Consider the following 20388-nt stretch of genomic DNA (forward strand, 5'->3'; position numbering starts at 1 on the left):
ACCAATGCCAAAACTCAGTTTCAGGGCTCCCCAGAGCAGTCATGGCAAGAGCACACACTAAATGTTTGTAGCTGCATTACTTTTGGCAGCTGACCCAAGACATTAGCAAAACAAAGGTCCAAACAGTCTGATAACTTTAGTAGGTGATTTGTGGAAACAGTTTCCTTTGAAATTGGAATATGCTCTTGACAGGAAACAGGTAGATATCTATGTCCAGGGTTATTAATTGTGGGTGGTAATGGGTTTAACTTTCACAAAATTAATACAGCGATTTATCTGTGCCCTCCAACTGAGAACAAAGTTTCATACTACTCTCCCCGAAGAGAGTGGTCAAAGTGTTACTAGTCCTTTCATGAAATACTATAATGTCATCCTCACTGTAAGCCTGAGAGCTCTCAGATTTCAGCACATCAACACAATCACTGCAGATCACAATTTACATAAGCTCATTGTGATGGATTTTGTGACTTACTAAAGCAAGGCCTAGTGAGGTCTGTCCTTTTGCATGCATACCCACTGTACCTAACCAGCAATGATGGAGCAAATACCAGTTTCTTATACGTCTTATCTTGTATAGCACTACCATAGAGTAGAGAGAGGTGCACACTTGATATTTAGCTGAGATGAGACAGGAATCCAGAAAGGTATTTCAGGTAAAATATAAAAAATTAAGAGATTTACATATCAGAGAATTCATCTGCAAGCCACAAAGATTAATCAGTTTGAGTAGACAATGTTGTTTCTGCATGTGAAACAAGGAGTTTGAATGTTTAATGTCATAATGTTACTACAGACAGATGCCAGCGAGGATGCAGACAAGGTCAGTAAAGCCTGACTGGGATAAAGCGGGCACAGACAACACAGTGACAACTTACCTGCTCTAGTGCTGTACAGCTCAACTGCATTAAAGGCTTGCAGGGCTATTAAGGACTCGAAAACAACACCTTTAGAGGAATGATATTCCATAGGGGGGCATCGAATGAAGGCAACATCCCTTCTAGACTGATGACTATCAAAAGTTGATTGTATGGATGACAGGCACCACTAGATGTTATGTTTTCTGCTTGCACATTTACACTATACAGGAGCAAACTTCACGCAAATAACTACATTAGAGGTTTGCAGAGATTCAGAAAAACTTGTTCGTTTAGATACTGCCTAGGTTGCCAGACTGGTGCCCAAAAGGAAGACTGCAATTAAGGGCATCAGAGAAAGGAATGAGGGAATGAATGAGTCCTGAAGACATCATGGTACATCTGGTGTGCCTGCTGAAATGCTAGGGTATGGATTACATAGATTAATCATGCCATCCTTCCTCACTCTGAAATATACTGACCACATAGTATGTCAGGTGTCAGTAATATAGTACATCTGGAGTAAAGAATGATTTAGTGTAAAACAATCATCAGGTTCTTCTGGACAGATGGCTACCAGTCCTTGCAGAGAGGATGGAGGGTTAGAAAAATCAAGTACACCCACACACATTGAAGTCAGGAATGGCAAATAGCTACACACATCTGAGTGAATTAATTGCCTTCTGGCTGCAGACAAGAAACAAAGGTAGGCACCCATTCCCCTACACTGCCCATTCCTTGTTTGTTCAAAAGTCCAGGATATGGCAGTGCTGTGCCAAAAAATGGCAAACATGCATCCTCATGAAGGAGCTGTTGAACCAAAGTTTATTCTGTGTCAGTACTCATAAACATGTGAGATCTTAAACGAAGAGATTGTTCTTTTATGAATGTGAAGTAAAAGTAAATCCCTCAATACAAGCTCCCCAGTTGTGAACTCCCCTGGACTTTCACTTTGGCTACAGATGTCACTTTCAGCCTCTACGTAATAGGGAGCTGAGGCAAACTCTGGGCTAGCTAAGCATCACAAAGACTTAAGAAAATTTAGATTTAATTCAAATGTTGATGACTTTAGTTCTAAATAGAAAAAATCTGTTAGACTTTTATTGATCGCTCCTATTCCAGCTAATAGTTTGCTATATATACTCAGATGAAGGAAACTAGAGTCCAGCTGAGTGATGCGGAGAAAAAAGAGGTAGAGAGATAAAGGAGAGAGCTGAAACTTCCATGAAAACTGAAAGGAACCTAAGCTGTCTTACAAAGTGCACAAGTTTCTCAATAACGAGGTCCAAAGTTGCTCTCCTTCACACCGTTGCAAAGCGTGGGTAAGTCCAGAAAGCCAACTGAGGCATGATAGCAGCATAGAAACTATCATAAACTAGGTGTAAATTAGTCCAACTGAAATAGATATACAAGTACTCAGGAAAATGAACAGAGAAGGGTTTGCGAGTAACATTGAATGCTTAAATAATCAGCTTTTTAATAACTTCTGAGATGTGAGATTGTCACCGATTTTAAACAGAAAAATTTTCCCATGGTTTTGTGCTAAATTAACAGCTGTTGCCTTTACCTCCACTGAGACAGAGCATGCTGGAAAATGAGAACAGAAGGTGTTACTCAGAGCTGCAATGGTATGCCTCCCATTTGATCTTGAGAAGCTCCTGTGTATCTAGTGCAAGCTGCTCAACAAGGTTCCTCTTGAGGAAAAAACTGAAAATACTGTATCTCTGCTCACAGGTTTTCCACCAGTGAATCTCACTTAACTTACAACCCCACTCCCCCTGGCCCCCTCAAGAAAAGAATTAGCATTGTCTTAGTTCTACAAGCGGAGGCAAAAACAATGACTAAGTGACTCCGCGGAGGCTGCCAAAGGAGACTATATGGCTGCAGAATTCTGGCTCCATCGGTATCTGGGCCATGTGCCCTGCAGGCTGTGCTTCCTGACCTGGCACTACACCAGAAGAGCACAGCAATACAGACTTTTTACCCATAACAGAGTACAGTAAGAGGGACCCAAAAGAAGGAGCCAAGCTCAGTTACCATTTGTTCAGTAGGCAAAGGACACTGATGTGAATGACAGCAAGCTCATGTTGTCTTAGCCTCTGCTGCCAAACTGGCTAAAGAAGAGCTGTGCTCTCCTTCCAATCGGAAGGAGTGAGAGTCCAGTCATAAAAATGATGTGGCCATTGCTACTTGAAAGACACACAGGTCTAAACCAGAAATCATGCTGTATAACCATGCTTTAATGGCAGGTATCTCCCTCAAAGGTTAGAGCCGGGAGAGAAACCTCAGTAAAATGAGAGGCAGGATTCTCAGACAGGATATTCTATGAAAGCTTATGTCCTTGTGCTCACTTTGAATTGGGGCTACTTTACCCTGTTCCATGACACGGAGAAGGAAGAAATCTTTTCTGAGCAGAAGACTGAATTTCCCATGTCTGAAGTAATAGGATGTCTGCATTGAACTGTATCTTCAAGTGTTTCTTTACCACACATACAAGAAGAAAACTCATGCTACACATGGACACTTCTTTGATACCTATATTAAAGCCTTTCAAGCTCAGTGTGGGAAACTACTGTTTTATAAAAGACTGTCAGCTGCTGCCACACCAAATAGGATATAACAGACAATCAACAGCCTTTGAAAACCTTTCATCTGAAGATACGTATTGATAGAAATCACTGTGAACTGCAGTCTTGGACTAGAACTGCCAGAACTGACCTCAGAATCTGTGCAGAAGTTTATTTCTACATACCCAACACTTCAACTCCATTAAAACCACCAAAAATTATGACCTGGCCTGGATGCTGCAGAAAATCCCAGCACTAAAGCAAAAGCAAATGTCCAATTTTTCAAGACGGGTAGGAAGGAAGACCCTGGTAATTACAGGCCTGTCAGTCTCACTTCAGTGTCTGCTAAAATTATGGAGAAGGTTATTCTGGGAGTTATTGAAAAACACTTGGGAGACAATGCAGTCATTGGTTGTAGCCAGCATGGGTTCACATGGGGAAAGTCCTATTTAACTAACTTAATTTCCTTTTATGACAAGGTCACCCAACTAGCTGAACAAGGGAAGCCAGCAAATACGGATTTTTTTTGGCTCTTAGCAAAGCTTTTGATACTGTGTAGTAAGTGGGGTTACATCAGGCTGGCAGCCCATCACCAGCGGGGTACCCCAGGGCTCAATTTTAGGGCTAGTGCTCTTTAATGTTTTTATAAATCATCTGGACACAGGAATCAAATGTACATTAAGTAAGTTCACTGATAATACTTAATTAGGAGAAGCTGTGGATGACCTCGAGGGTAGAGAGGCCTTACAGAGAGATCTAGATAGACTAGAGAGCTGGGCAATCACCAACCATGTGAAATTTAACAAGAGCAAGTGCTGGCTTCTCCACCTGGGATGGGGTAATCCTGGTTATATGTACAAACTGGGGGACAAGAGGTTGGAGAGCAGCCCTGCAGAAAGAGATCTGGGGGTTTGGGTTGATGGCAAGTTGAATATGAGTCAACAGTGTGCCCTGGCAGCCAAAAGGGCCAACCGTGTCCTGGGGTGCATCAAGCACAGCATCGCTAGCCCGTCGAGGGAGGTGATTGTCCCACTCTACCCTGCACTGGTGCGGCCCCACCTTGAGTACTGTGGGCAGTTGTGGGCGCCTCAGTATAAGAAGGACATCAGACTACTACAGTGTGTGCAGAGGGGGGCAACCAAGATGGTGAAAGGCCTCGAGGGCAAGACTTGAGGAACAGCCGAGGGCATCAGTTTGCTCAGCTTGGAGGAGAGAAGGCTGAGGGGTGACCTCCTCGCAGCCTACAGCTTCGTCACGGGGGGCAATGGAGGGGGAGCTGCTGATGTCCTCTCTCTGGTGGCCAGTGATAAAGCACAAGGGAATGGAATGAAGCTGTATCAGGGGAAGTCCAGGTTGGACGTTAAGAAAAGGTTCTTCACTGAGAGGGTGGTCGGTCACTGGAACAGGCTGTCTAGGGAAGTGGTCATGGCACCAAGCCTGTCAGAGTTCAAGGAGTGCCTGGATGAGGCTCTCAGTCATAAGGTTTAGTTTTAGGTAGTCCTGTGGGGAGCAGGGATTTGGACTCCATGATCCTCATGGGTCTCTTCCAACTTGAGATATTCTATAATCCTATGACTCCATGGAGTTCCTCTACATCATGGTGGTAGCCTGAGTCCCTTCCCTCTGCCCACACATGCCACTCTCTCCTCTCTCCCAGTGACATTGCTCTGTAGAAAGGAGAAATTCTCTGCCCAGCAATCTCTGATTCCTCCCAGAATCTCACCTGTTTTTTCAAGTCTTGCCTCAAAACCTGCAGGCCATGTGCACTTCCACAAACCTGGCCTGGAGCTGGTGGAAATCCCTAAGGCAGTTGGAGTGGAGATCCAACCCCACAGTTTGCTCACTCTGCCTATGCCCTTGTATTTCCTTCAGATTTGTTACTGTTCTGGCATATTCTGTAAGCTTGGATGATCCACCTGACACAGCAGTGGGATGCTCTGCAATCTCTAAACATACAGACCACAGCCCAGCGTCCTCAAATTCAAGTCAGACTTAGAATATTTATTTTTTGTAAAATAACACCACCAATTAATTTCTGTGTTTTAAAAAAACGGGAATGGATTTCCATTGATTTTAGGGCAAAACAGTAATTTTGTTTGAGACAGCTGAAGAGGACTTTTAAAATGGCTATTCAGAGAACCTGGAGCAATACCTTCGACAGGTAATTTCATTTTACACCAGGGAAAGGAGGAGCTGTTCCTCTGCAGCCAGTAAATTTCAACTAGTGTACAACAGGTGTACCTGAGAGAGAAATAAGGTGCTGTGTTCTTTGAACAGGACCTGAGTCTGGTGCCATAGCAAAAATGAAGGCTTCTGCAAAACAATTTCCAAACCCATGTTTTCACCAACTGCTCCAGCTTTCAGGAAGCATAAGTGCTGGTAAAACCTTGACAGAAAGTCTCCAACATCTGTTTTGTGTGGTCTATGTCATTTCTAACACACTCTGCATAATGTAAGCCAAAAAAGGAAAGGGCCGGGGAAGAGATTTACAAACAACTCCCTCACTCCTATACTAAATTTGTCCTTCCTCATGCAAAAGAAAAGTCAGTTTTCCACTGCTTCTACTTTTGTATTAAATTTACAACCTGAAGTACTATGGAAAAGTCTGGTTAGCAACATGGCAATACAGTCTGACAATATAAACAGCATGGAAAGATCATAAGCTGCTCTAGGAGTCCATTTAGCTTAGAGAATTGCAGGCAAGTTTTGGCTATTGCAAGAGAGTCACCTTGCTTTGCCAGCATGGAAGTCCTTAAGCCACAGAAAACCTTTTGATAGGAAAAAAAGTCAAATGGAGTAAGTTATACATCAGGAAAAATTTAAGTTTCCTGGTGAACTCTTCCCTGTATAAAAGAATTCCAGCCACAAGGAAGCTGCCAGAAATCCTGAAATTCTTAACAGCTTTCCATTTCTGGAAATGGAAAAATGGACAATCAGTCATCTTTCACTGCTGATAGGTGATGGGCTTCCATATTTCCAGAGTTGTAAAATAAGAACACAACCAGCCCTTTTGGGGAGAGATTAATTTCCTAGTCCATCCCTCCCTGTGGTAAAATGCCTTACGTATTTTCATCTGTTTTATCAGACTTTAACCAGTAGTAAGTTTGAACCGGATCCTGAGTAACCAACAGCTTTTCTTGGTCAACATTGTCTGATCACAAGAACAATAACTTACAATAACTACCATGTCTATAACTCGGATGGGTTCTGTTAATTTAACTGTGGAAAAAGCACACATTTCTGGTGAAAACTTTGAGCAGGCTTACTTTCTGCAAGCAGATACACATATTGAACATCAAAGCAAACTTATTAATAGCGTGTTCATCGTAGGGCCTCTAAGCAACAGCCAAAGAATACTGCAGCTACCATCTCCTTTTTTTTCTTTATTGACTTGATTTTTTTCGAAGTGTGTGAATGGCAAGAGAAAAAAGAGGCAGGTGAACTTTGCATTTAAGTATATGACTTTGTTTCTACCACGATGCTTGCAGTGGCTATCCATATTACTGTTGCATGTACCTATTTACTCTCTAGCGCTAAAAGCACACAACAATGACAGTTGGTAGTCACTGTTGCTATGCTCTTTCTCATGAACATTTCTATAAACCTCCCTGAGATCTCTTTTTAAATGTTAATCAACTATTAGAATATATGTTTCATGAGGCACAACGAACAACCAGAACTTTAGAAATTTTTTGCATGTCTCTCATCAAGCAAACATGGATATGGAATTTAAGAAAAATTATTTCTTTTGGTAAGATATTTAGCTAGCATACAAGTTACCATTTTATCCCTTCTTAGAAAAGGAGAGCAGCAAGTTTAGAACTCACAAAATACATTAAGACTATGAGTACTTCTTCAGTTACAAAACAATATTTTTAATGCAGGTACCGCACAAAAGCCCATACATTATGAAAGAGGTCACAGTAGGTAATTGTGTGTCCTTCTAGGCTTGAAACTTATTTTCAAAGCCACTTAAGCAATGTAGATACATATCTTCCCTTTGAAACCTGTTACCACAGATTATTTGCCTTCAATATTTAGAAGCTTTTTAAAAGAGAGTGTATTTCTTGGGGACATGCCAGTGTCCTAGCATTACATCCTAGCATTACAACCTAGTACTACTTTACTGCCGTTCATTCACAAGGGACACCAGCCTCCAGAGTATGGTCCCTTCACCTTGTCCCAGCACTAGCAGTACTATTCTTTCTGCCAACCTCTACTGGGCTGCAGCATGTCAAACTATTCAGTTACAAACTGATTGTTTGAGCACTTAAATAAAGAGTAGTAAAAATTATGGAAGTATCAGTGACATTCCACACATAAAATTTGCTTGAAATACTTTCTCTTGTAGCCAAAATTTTACTAAAGAGCCATGTACTTAGTTAAAAGTTTCTGGTTCTGCCTTCAGCCAGCTCTGTCTCGGTATGGTGTGATGCCTATATTTTGCAAACCTGGGTGCTGGAATTTAAGGACTTTTGCTCATCTTGCTTTCCCAAAAGCTTTAGAGAAACCTAAGATACTTCCAGATTACACAACTTCAAATGAGGGTACATATGCACAGAGTGAATTTCAGATACTTATCGACAGCCATCTGTAACAATCTGAATGCTAGAGCCCTTTTGGCAGAAAGAAATTGAGGCCTTCAGGGTGTGTAAACTAGGAATTTGTAAGAATAAAGAATAGAATTCAACTCTCAAAAGCTTTAGGTACATTTTTAAATACCAGTTTTTACTACAGTCAGATAACTAAATCAGCAAGCACTGTTAGCTTTTAGAGGGAAAAAATACGTTATTTTAATTAAAACTGCCACAATATTTTCTATGTTTTCTTTCCTGAAGCCTGCAACTTGTGTACTTCTTACGAGGCATTAACTTGTGAAGCTTTTTCTTTAGGAAACTATGTACACATAAGCACAATACAGCTAGAACAGAAGCCAAAGCATACAAGGCAGAGCACCTGGCACCAAGTGGCTAAGTCAGAGCAGCCAGAGCATCACCTTGCACTGCATTCAGTTGTGGACAGAATAGTTAGCAAAAGCCCCACTGCAGAGAAAGTTGAAAACACAGGTGCAGCAGCAGCACCTATGAGAAAGTCACAGCTATTGGTGACTTGTGATTATCCACGGCCACTGGCAGCATGACAGACAATCCAATACAGAAGGTAACACATGGTGAAGAGAACAACCCCTCGAGAAGCAGTAAAACGTCACATCCATGGATGTCCCATGTTGTGCACAAGGCCACCGTCCAGGGCTCAAATTCATCAGGAGATCAGAATGAGTGACCTCTGCCCTGAGGTCTGTGCTTGTCATTCTGCACTGGGCTGGAGGGGTGGGCTCCTTGGATACAGTACAAAGCACGCCTGTGTCAGGCAAGAGAAATCTCAGAAACCAGTATCCACCTGCTATGCCTATCCTACATGGTAAAGAAGTTCTAGATGATGTATCGTTGAGCAGTGTGGTTCTGTCCTGGCAGCCAACCCACCCAGTTGTCCCATGACTGCTGCCTTTACCAAAAATTACCAATGTGTTTTACTTAAAACTGGTGGGTTGGCTGGCTTGTGCCTACCCAGGTGGAGCCACACTCACTGCCCTTTCGTTTTCTCTTGACAGACAGATTGCCTGGCTTTCTGAAATGCATGAGGTCATGTTAAAATGGTCATACAGTTTTGTGTTCCTTCTTATTTCTACATGCATCTGTCAAACTTTGCAAATTGCTGGCATACCCTACTGATGGGAATTTTAATTGCTCCATTTTCCTTTTCCCTAGTCTGTACAATTGCTTCCCATATGATCACTTCCATGTAGAAAAATGCAAATTATTCTGGAAATTTAATTCAGGAAGTCTAATATAATCACCGATGTCTTAGTGCAGTTTATATGCATTCCTGATCAAATCCCTAGGCTGACTCCAGAGTGTAGGATAACACCTTTTTGTTGACACAAGGCTTTATACACAGTGTTCCTAAACACTGTAATTGACAAAGCACACCAATATATTCAAAGCAGTTTCTGCAAACGATAGGAAACATGAAGAGGCTCTTCTCCAGGATTTTTCTGTTTTGAAGAAGCAGGCTGTGAACACAAAAATAATTTGTGAGCACAGTAAACACCTCCTCCAGCCCTTCTGACAGCCAACTAGGATCTCAGAGGCTGTACCTTGTTCATTCACGTTGAAAACACAGCTCCTGCAGGTTTCCCATCAGAAAAGTCTCTGCAGTAGTCAGCTATGTGGAGGGAAACAAGCTGTAAGCTGAGAGCAGATGCTCTCAGATGTATAAAGAGATGTGAGAAAGATGCTGGGGGCCAGAAGCAGCAAAGAGGAACACCTGAAACTAGAAGGAGGAAATGTGCCTAGAGGGAGGCTGAGGAGAAACCACGCAGGAAGACAATAAAGGCGCTGTCTGGCCTTAGACAATAGGACAGACAGTGTAGAGGGATATCCGTGGATTGGAGGGAATTACGGAAAGGAAGAGGATACCCAGGGCTTAAGTGGGAAGGAAGAAGCATGGGAGAAAGGAGAAGTGGTGTCAAAGTGCCAGGAAGAACAGCCCCTTTGGAAATTCGGATTTTGCTTTTAGCTATCAATTTAATTCAATAACTACACAACTTGCACTAGTTGTAGAACAACCTGGCAAAATATACGCTGTGTCTCTGCATGCTAAAGCCCCCTGATACTTCTCTATTAACTTGCCGGTACATGAACTCATAATAGCTCACTAGCCAGAGGTAACCAGTCCCTTTAAAAACCAAATATAGCAGATTGAAAGTACATCTGTGTGTGACCTTTTCACACTAAGTAATGTGCATAATAAGATTTATAATAAAAATATACGCGAATGTTTGAAATCTGACATCCTTCATTCCTGGCTTTTGGCTTGTGCAAAGCTGGCCATCAGACAGACGTGAAAGCCTGACCAGTGGTGTTTACTGGGAATGCAAGTGCAAATCTTAAGCTAACCAAATGTCACAAATGAATGAACTTCTGCCATCTTGCATACTGAAAGAACTATTTTGGTAATGACCTTGTGATTACTTTTCCATAAATATGCCTGGAAAGGCTGCTCTCAAATTGTGGAGTTTGAAGTTTTCTGATGTAATATTCCTCTCAAGCACTACACATAATACTTAGATCCTTTAACAGTGAACCAAAGGTGCAAAATGAAGCATTCAAAAGCAAGGAAACACTGGAATTACCATTGCCTGTAGCAGATCAGTCCAGCCCTGTTGCTGATGTGGAGTATGGTGTAGTTTAACTTAAAGAATCAAACACCAAAATTTCCACAGGTAAAGACTCACTTGAGAGCCACAGTTTCAAAGAATCCAGATCTTTTACTTTTCCTTGTTTGTTTTGGAACTGTCGGCAAGTTTTGCTGCAAACAGGTCATTAAAAACAGCTGCAGGCACATCACGGTTACTGATGTGGATAAGGAACCAGCATGTGGGAATAAGTGGCAATAGCACACAATATTTGGACTGCAGCATCTTGGACTCAGTCTGTAGTTTGTCTCTGTGAGCTAACAACCAAGCCTCGGCAAGCCCAAGTGACCTTAGGCCAGGTAACCTCTTCTTGTGTGTCTGCCCATATTGAACACCTCAAGGGAGCTGAGCCTCAGGCACATGGGGAAATCTGGAGGTTTAACATTAAGTTTTATCAAGCCATGGTGGAATGGATCACACTGGCTGGATTTGTTTTACTTCTCATCAAAGAAAACACCTGCATTTTCCTCTCCTTACATTCTTCAGAAAGAGGTTTTTGCCAGTGGTGAAGTTACTCTGCAATATTTGAATGCACTGAAAATAGAAAATTCATAAACGTATCTAGCACTGACATTTTGTGCTTGTTAACATGCTAAACATCTACTATGGTGAAGATTAATTTATGGCTACAGGGTAAAAACCATCTTTGTTTCTCTGGCTAGCACAGCTTATTTTCCATTAAAGATACCACAAAACATCTGCAAGAGCTGCTGAACTCCACATTTTTTGGTCAATATTTACATAGGCTTTTCACTGAAAACAAGAATTCTTTCTGCATTGTGCAGTATCAGTTCCAGTCCTTTCTTCGCTTTTGCTGCCTCTGTCACAGAAAACATGCATTCACATTTAACTGAAGTTTGTTGGCAGGAAAAGTAATTCTAGGAACAGAATGAAACATTTGCCTGAACTGAAAGGCAATATGTAACAAATGCAAACTCCTTTAAGCAACAGCTCTACCTGCTTCAATTTTTCTTCCAAAACAAATGGTCTTGAAAGACTGTCAAAGGAAAGTACATCACTGAACAATGGCCAGGACTTACAGAGGACTTGCAGGTCAGCAGCCAACCAGACCTACCAAGCCACAAAACTGCTTTACATGCAATGCTTTGCAATGCCTGCTTTCTCACTGTGAGCTGTGGTAAACGATTCCGTTCAAAGTATGGAGCCCAGTATCTCACATTTATCCAACAGTAAGCAGTAGAAGTATTGGTGACTAACATCGGCCTGCTGCCATCTTCTGGTGAAAAGTTCAGGACATTAAACAACCGCAAATACAATCAATTCTGGCTTGCTCCCTTTATCCTGGGCTTTTATCTCACAGTAAGGCAATGAGCTATTACCTGTGCAGTAATATTACTTAGAAAGAAACAATCAGGTTAGTCATCTCACAGGAGTAAGGAACCTTTCCACAAATCCCCTTTCACGGACCCTTTACCACACCTGCAAGAATCTGGATAGTGACTGTGAGAGGAACAAAGTGGCTTCAGCATTAAGTAGTAGCTATGATTTTACTTGGAAAAATACACCAGTCCAACAACAATAAAATATACTTCAGAAGCAATCTATTTGTAGGCACTGTAAATAGGAGAGACAATGCACAAATGAAGTCAGAAAAGGCAGAATTTGACTCTAAATGGGCAAAACAAGGTTACGTTAACCAAGCCAGAAATGCGAGAGTATAAAACAGATGCCACCCCACTCACTTCTACCAGTTAGTCTGGACTCTCACCTGTTCTTTGCACTAGGCATGCACAGCTGGGAAATGTTCCTCACAGACTGACACAACGCAGGACATGACAAACCAGCACGTGATGGTTCCAAGGGGAGATACAGGATTCACATGCCCAAGTAATTTCTTCCCATATTTGCAAAGAAGAGTGGCAAATCCTTCACCGCAATGTGTCCAAACTAATGGTGAGCATAAGAAACACAGATGAGAAAATTATCTTCAGTCCACTGTGGTGTTAATGTTGATGTTTATAATACTCAGCAGAAAGATGACACCAATTTGCAATCCTATAGTCCATTTAAATCCAACCATAACTAGCTCTTGATGAACTGAGGCTGACTCACATAAAAAAAATATTACTGAGAGAGCCACTATTTCAAACATTTAGATGAACATGCTCACAGTAAGATTACTTGGAAGGCAATGCTGCCATAGTTCTACTGAGTGTCAAACATTGCTAGGGGTACAACATGAACATGCAGGTCTGCAAATTACTCTGGCAGACCAAGCAACAAAAAGTCAGATGCACAATTTGCAGAATGCTTCACAAAGCTGAAAAAAAAAAAATAAAAAATACAGTACTCATATGCAGTACAGTTGTTCCTTTCCTTAGGGAACAGGAAATACAGACCTCCTGGTGCACTCAAAAATAAGCTTCCCCACAGCCTGAAAAGCAAAGACTCTAGGAAGAAAACTGAAAATGGATTGAAGGTCACAAGTTCCCAGCTGACTTCAGAAACCAAACATCTCTACCAGTAGCTATCTTCAAAACCCTGCCAAGAGCAACTATTTGTGCCACCGTAACAACAATCCAAAGTTGTAATAGAAAGAGACAGAGAAGGTACTGATGGAAATAATCCATGAAAATAGGTTGATTTTTAGATGCGCTTTCCTGTTAACCTGTCTTCAAACTTCCCCTTTTTAATAGTTTAAGGTTTTAATGTTTTATTTGATGTTCCAGCATTTTATGCTCCTACAATGCCATGTTAATACCTCTGAAACAAGTAACACCAGAACATCTGGTATCACAAAAACTCCCTTCTCAATCCACTTGCATTACAATTCAGTTAATAGAAATTTTGAAATAATGTGTAAAAAAGGTTGATTTTGTACTCCTACCTATGCAATAATGAAAGAAAATACCGCCAAAGCATTAAACTGTAAGTCCTCGATGAAGTCAGGCTTTTCTAACCATTAACACTCCCCAGTATTTGAGAAACAGTGGTTGCAAGAAACATTAACTGATGATTAATACTGATTTCCAAATCTAAACTTGCTAAGCAGCAGGGAGAGGCCTTAGAGACAAATGCTGAGTAAAGCTTACTCTCCTGACCAGCATTACCACAGAGATTGTTCCTCCTACTGCAGAAAATCTTCCTGAAAAAGCCAGCCCAGCTGGCCAAGCCCCAGGAAATCATTCTTGGCTCACACCAATGGTTTGCCTCTTTCTTCAAGCTCAACAGCTTTGATTTGCAAGAACCAGCTGTTCATGCTCCCTAAGCACCTAATTATATTGAAGAGTGAGGGTGTGACCTCTGAATCTTAGTCTCAGCCCTGGCCTTTACTGGTGTGACCAGCTTTCAGCAATCCCAGGTCCCTGAGATCAGTCAGAAAGCGTGGGACAAGGCAGACTTACCCTTGGTGGAGGAGGAGCAGGTTAGGAAACAGAAACGGCATACTCGGGTCCATGGAGCGCCCACAAGCACTGAGGGAGTTGGCCCATGTCACTGTGAGGCCATTCTCTTTATCACTGAAAGGTTATGACAGTTGGGGGGAGGTTCCTTAGGGCTGGGAGGAAGTAAATGTCACTCCTGTATTCAAGAAAGGCAAGAAGGATCTAGGGAACTACAGGCCAGTCAGCCTTAGTCCCTGGAAGATGACAGAGCAAATAATCCTGGAAAACCAACTCCAAACACTGGCATCAAAAGGGCTGGAGGAGGTCATCTGGAGTCATCAACATGGATTTATGAAGGGGAAATAATTCTTAAGCCAAACTGAAAGGCCCTCTACAATGAGAACACTGGCATGGTAGACGAGAGGAGAAAAGTACATGTTGCTTAGCTTGACTTTGGTAAGACTTTTGACACTGTCTCCCATAACATCCTCATCGACAAACTGATGGAAGTATGGGCTAGAGAAGCAGACAGTGAGGTGGACTAAATAATGCATGAGCTGCTGGATTCAGAGGGTTGTGATCAGTGGCACAAAGTCCAGCCAGAAGCCAGTCACCAGTGGTGTGCCCCAGGGCTGGATAATGGGGCAAATGTTATTAAATATCTTTATGAATGACCTGGATAATGGGGCAGATGGCACCACCAGCAGGTTTGCAAATGATACAAAACTGGAAGAAGCGGTTGATAGACCCACTGTGTGCATTGCCATTGAGAGGGGCCTCAACAGGGTGAAGAAACGGGACAATGTGAATGTCACAAAATTCAACAAAGGGAAATGCAAAGTCCTGCAATTTGGAGAGGAATAACCCCAGGCAGCAGACAGTCTGGTGTCCAAGCAGCTGGAGAGCAGTTTGTCAGAACAGGCCGTGGTGGTCCTGGGAGACAAGTTGGCCAAGAGCCAGCAACGTGCCCTTGCGGTAAAGGCCAGCAGCACTCTGGATTGCATTGAAGGGAGCATTGCCAAGGGAAGCGGTACCTCCTCTACTCCACACTGAGGAAGAGGCATCTGAACGCTGTGTCCAGGTCTGGACTCCCCAGTATGAGACATGGACATACTGGAGCAAGGGGCCACAAAGACACTAAAGGACTGGAACATCTCTCTTACAAGGAGAGACTGAGAAAGCTTGGAGGAGAGAAGGCCCAGAGAGATCTTGTCAAGATGTATAAATACCTCGTGGGGCTAGGCACAGAGGGAGTAAAGCTGCTCTTAGTGGTGCCCAGTGACAGGATGGGTATGCCATCCACAGAAGCAGGTAAGAAGTAATTCAAAACAACCCTTGCCACACCACCACCCAAGAAAAATATAGGCAGTATCTATGCCCCCATCCTCCACAGTGACTTCTTTCTTCTACATATTAATTCCTTTTACAGCACTTTTTTATTATATTGATACAAAAACATGAGTTAAGCAGGACTGGGAAGTTACCCATAAGGAATGACAATACACGTATTTCTGTATCCCTCCATACATGCATATATACTCACAGATCCATAAATGTCACTTAGCAGTTAGCACTTGTGTGGTAAACATCCATACTGAGAATTACTGAGTACTGAGCATCCTGGAATCATTACAAAATTTGTGGCTCTCACACGGGACCCATAGGCCGGTAGCCTGGTCACTGTTGCTTGTAGTGTGTTAGCTAGACCAGCTAGGGCAGAAGAGTCTCTCCCTAACATCTCAAAGTTGTGATGGAACAGGTCATCTTAATTTCAAAAATTATGTATTTCATAGCCTCTACTTCTTCTGCCTCTCACAGCTGATGATAGTCTTTTCTCAATCCACACCATTATAGACCGTACAGAATGCATGAATGACACATTAAAACTGTATCTTTCTGCCTTTATGGAGAATAAACATATGTTTTCTATTCACGGTCATTCCTAGCACAAAGCAGAAATCTTCTCTCTCAGCTAGTGCTACCACTGGCCACAATGAACAATTCTAAAAGCAGCAGTTACACAACTAACAAATGGGACTTGCTGTTCATTAAGTCTTCTAATTGAGATATTTTCTCCCATTATTTGCAGAAATCCACTGACAGAACTGTATTTGCATTTGTCAATGCTCAGTGAACTACTAAGTCAATTGTATGTCGTTTAGCTTGACTTTTCAATAAAAATAGCCTGAAGTATGTTCAGTACAGACAGAACATATCCAGAGCAGACTGCAAAGTTACCTGTTATCCTGCAAAAGTTATAGCAATCTATATTTTGTTATAGCTACACATCATTTGATATGCTACTACCAAACATTATACCATTTGATATTATACTTGGAGCAAAGATACTCCAGACACTTCATCATACCTTTACAAGCAACGTGTATATGCTTTGGTAAGAAGAGAACGTTAGTATAATCTTCCAAAGTAGAAAAAAAAAAAGACCAAAGAGTATAGTTTGTAAACCTGTCCTTTTGGAACTCACCTGGTAAGGATGGGCACACCTAAACCATGAAATATTGACTGCTCTGCAGCGTTGCACTAAATTACAGCATACTCTCTTTTGGAGACGAAAGTGAGGTATTTGCACTGTGTACTTCACCTAATGATAATCCAGTTCACCTAACTTCAGAAGCCCAAATCCCTTTTTCTTAGGAAGTTAAATGGAGAAGTCTTCTGATTAGGAAGTTAAGGAGAAAATTAATTTCCCAAGCTTAATGGGCAAGTACTTCTGAAGGGTATTTCAGGATAGGTATCTTAGACACTTAATGCTGTACATTTATGAATACTGTATTCTTCTTCAGCAAATACCATTTCAAAGAAGTCACAGAAACGTATACAAAGTTGTATTCGTAACTGCTGATAATACCCTGCTGTTCTCCCAACTCCCCCTCACTAATCAGTAAATCACTGCTCTACAAGAGGATTTGATCCCAAAGTACAACACAATTATGATGTCTAACCAAAATTTCCTAAGTATCTGCCACAAACTACTTATAACACAAAACCCATAGTGTTGCACTTAACACGCAAGCAGTAAAGATCCCTAAGGTGCACAGGTAAGTCATTTCTGCTTTTATATTTATCACTCACAATCTGAGGCCAGGTCTTCACGGGAAACTCAAAATTCTTGGCTGTCACTTCTTAGTCCAGGACTGTCAATGTAGTAGCAACGCAAAATCCCGTTCAATTTTTCTTAAGACAGGCCATGATCAAGGTATTATCCACATCCTTACATCTAGTCACCATACTAGCTCATCCAGCATCTGAAACATTACTGCAAGCCTCAAAGAGAGACCTATACTTTAGTACATTACTTGGTTAGACACAGAGAATCCTTCTCAATCCACATCTCCATGCTACACGTTTAGGTCCTTGATAGCACAGTCCTCTAACACAATAATCAAATCACTGTTACTTCTCTCTATAACACATTTCCCAAAGTCAAACATAAATACTGATGAAGAAAAAAAAAGGAATGATACATACAGAATGAGGAATGGAGGGAGCAGAATCACCTTACAAATAAGAGTTTGATAAAAGTCATCAAAAATATAGTTTGTAATCTGCTTGGTATCAACATTTCTATTGGTTTTCTTTTTGGAGTACATGTGCTTGTTAATTACGACAAATACCAACAATGCATACCAGCCCAATACAAACTCTGGTGGGAATTTTGTACCTTTAAACCCTCTTTGTATTTAGTACCTTTAAAACAAACTAAGGCATGTAATCTGAATGGGTCGTTGATTTTTTTTTCCCCCAATAATGACTTTATTCTTAACCTGCAAATATGGGAGAATGGATGTAAGGCTGAAGAGCCTAAAGCTAATCATTGCTTTCAAGAAAAGAGTTTATGTGCATGTGCAAGACGGACACTAATAAAACTGCTAATGAATTCTGGTATTTTCAGCTGTCTCTTCCATTTGTAAAGTTCTACCCCTGTATCTTTTCCAGAATTCACATGTTCACAAAGGAAGTATCACTTTGTATTACATTAAAACACAGATTTAAAGCCAGTAACATCCAATCGAAAGCAAGTTTGTGGCCAAAAAGTGGAAAGCTCTCCTCTTAGAGATGTAATCCACTGTGGGAAAATAATGGAATACTGGTGAGGAGGACTGTCAACACACCCAAGTGACTTGCCGCTAGGGTGTTGAAAAGCACATATATCATACTAATTATTCTTTAGTCTTGTATGCTTCACAAGTAGAACATCCATTATAACATAGGCCTGTGATAGACTCCGAGGCACCCTAACTATCGTACATGCTCAAGATTCCTGCCCTGCTGTGGAAAAGAACAAAGCACAGTGGTAAACTACACCTGCACAAATCCCTGAAAAACAGGCAAAACCAGCAGGTTCAGAGAACCTCTAGCAAGGACTGAGCTCCGCAATGCCTGCATTCCCGCTTGCGTGCTGCTGCTGGGGTGCTGCTTTGAGGATCCCCCAGTTCTCGAGGTAACGAAAATAAAGTTACTCTTTGCATTTCATCTGTGGTTCTGTGGTTGTTCCTGCAGCCTACCTGTGTCAGCTCACACATCCACCTACACAAGAAAAACGGGAAGCCTCCCATTTGTTTATTCCTATGACAAAAATAAGAACCACGTGGTTCAAGAGACAGAATGGGGGAAAAATACTTCCTGTTTTAAAGCTTTAAAAAATGCTCTAAGATACCGTTACTTATAATTTGTCAGATGCAACTTACAGCAGTAAATAACAGTGCAGCCTGCCAGCCAAGTAACCACTACTCCAAGTTCCTTCCCCCAGCCTCTTTTACATACCCACAGGTGCACAGCTGACAGATGCACTTCTTCAAGGATGGAACTACATGCAAAGGCACAGGTGATATAGGAGGCATTTGGCAAGACCTCCCCTCCCCCCCTCAAAAAAAAAAACCAACACAAAAACAAACAACCACCCCACTCTTCAGCAGCAGTCCTGGAAGACAGGTCAGCAGATGACCTAGGAGCCTCCAAAAGCAGGGACAGAGCACACAACACTGGTACAGACTGCACCACACATCCCAGCTGACCAGCTCCTTTCCTGGGGCAACATGCCCAGGTTCCTCTGGTGGTGTCCCAACCAGAGCTCTGCGGTCCTGCTTTCAAGCCTCTTCTGCCCAGGGCATGAAAGCCTTGACAGTCACTTGGGGAACCTTTGTGAAGTCACCAGCACCAAGCTCTACAGCCAAGTCTGGAAGGAACACGGCTGGGCTTGCTCCACGCAGCAATAGCCAAGGGCAGAGCTTCCAATTCTCTAGCTGTTTGACCATGATTAGATCAATATCTAAATGGACTGTTAAGAAGCACTTCCCTCTTAGCTGTTTAACATGTTAGCAGCCATATTCCAGCTTCCACAACCAGCCACATAAAAGACTTTCCCTAAAGCTTGTAAAATTCTGCTTTATAAGGAAGATGTCAAATACAGGTGGAGATTCTTCTTAAAACCTATTCGCAACTGTTTGGGAAGAAAGAAGGAGAAAGACATACCAGAACAGAGGAACAACTTTAGCAATGCTTCAAAACTCTGTAAACACATCAGGTTAGGGGTCAATACTTTTACAGTGAGATGTTCATCTGCTGTAACCTCAACTTTCACATTCCCACCCCATCAGTTACATCACAACGCCAGAAACGTATATCAACTATTTGAAAATAAAGTGGTATTAACACTACCACAAGTCATAAATTTTTACAACTTTAGGCATATTACTGCACAAATGTTCTACACTAAAAAAAATTACACACTTCAGTGGAAGTCTACAAAAAGAGAGCAGCCTCTATCAACAGGTAGAACTGATGGCAATATCAACCAGAATTCTCAATGAGACAGGAGAACCCAATGAACGTAGAGCACCAAGTAAAATTTGGGGGCGGGAGGAGGCGGGGAATTAGGGGCAAGATAGAGACACCAAGGATTTCACTATTTCTCATTTGAGACTGTTTTTCTAACATCTGCTATTTTAAAGTCATCTACTCAACATTTATTTTAAGAAATATGCTTAAAAACAAATATAGAGTTCTGTACATAAATGATGGGCTGTACATAGAACACCACTATGGATGACATGAAATTGGAAGAACCGGAGCAGGCAACTGACACTCTTAAACAAGGAGACTGGAATACAGTCTCCACAAAAAATAGAAAGGAGTGCAACTTCTCCATATAGGCAGTGCCTGGAGAAGATGCTACACGCCCAAGTGAACTGCAATTGCGCTGCTATGGTTATGCTTCTGCTGCACAAATTCTATCCTGACGATGGTTCCTCAGTGCCCGACTTCTCATTCGACCCTTCTTTCTCTGGAAGAAAAAGTGTATTAGTCAGCACTCTATAATATTCAATTAATTGACAGAACTAGTG

At 41.8% G+C, this 20388-nt stretch overlaps 1 protein-coding gene across 4 annotated transcripts in view; it reads right to left on the reverse strand.

Moving 5' to 3' along the window:
* Positions 1–20388, reverse strand: part of LOC142026748 (stabilizer of axonemal microtubules 1-like) — a 54412-nt gene that overhangs the window by 15199 nt on the left and 18825 nt on the right. The window contains exon 1 of one of the 4 annotated variants that reach the window (XM_075020038.1): positions 12409–14356. The exons of 2 other annotated variants lie outside the window; for them this stretch is intronic. In XM_075020038.1, the coding sequence (XP_074876139.1) occupies positions 12409–12428 (20 nt within the window). In that variant the 5' untranslated portion in view covers positions 12429–14356. Of the gene's footprint in view, positions 1–12408; positions 14357–15446; positions 20328–20388 lie in introns of those variants that run through there. One more of the 4 variants, XM_075020036.1, reaches the window with a different exon arrangement.

Source organism: Buteo buteo, chromosome Z (assembly GCF_964188355.1).
Source record: "Buteo buteo chromosome Z, bButBut1.hap1.1, whole genome shotgun sequence".
Classification (NCBI taxonomy): domain Eukaryota; kingdom Metazoa; phylum Chordata; class Aves; order Accipitriformes; family Accipitridae; genus Buteo; species Buteo buteo.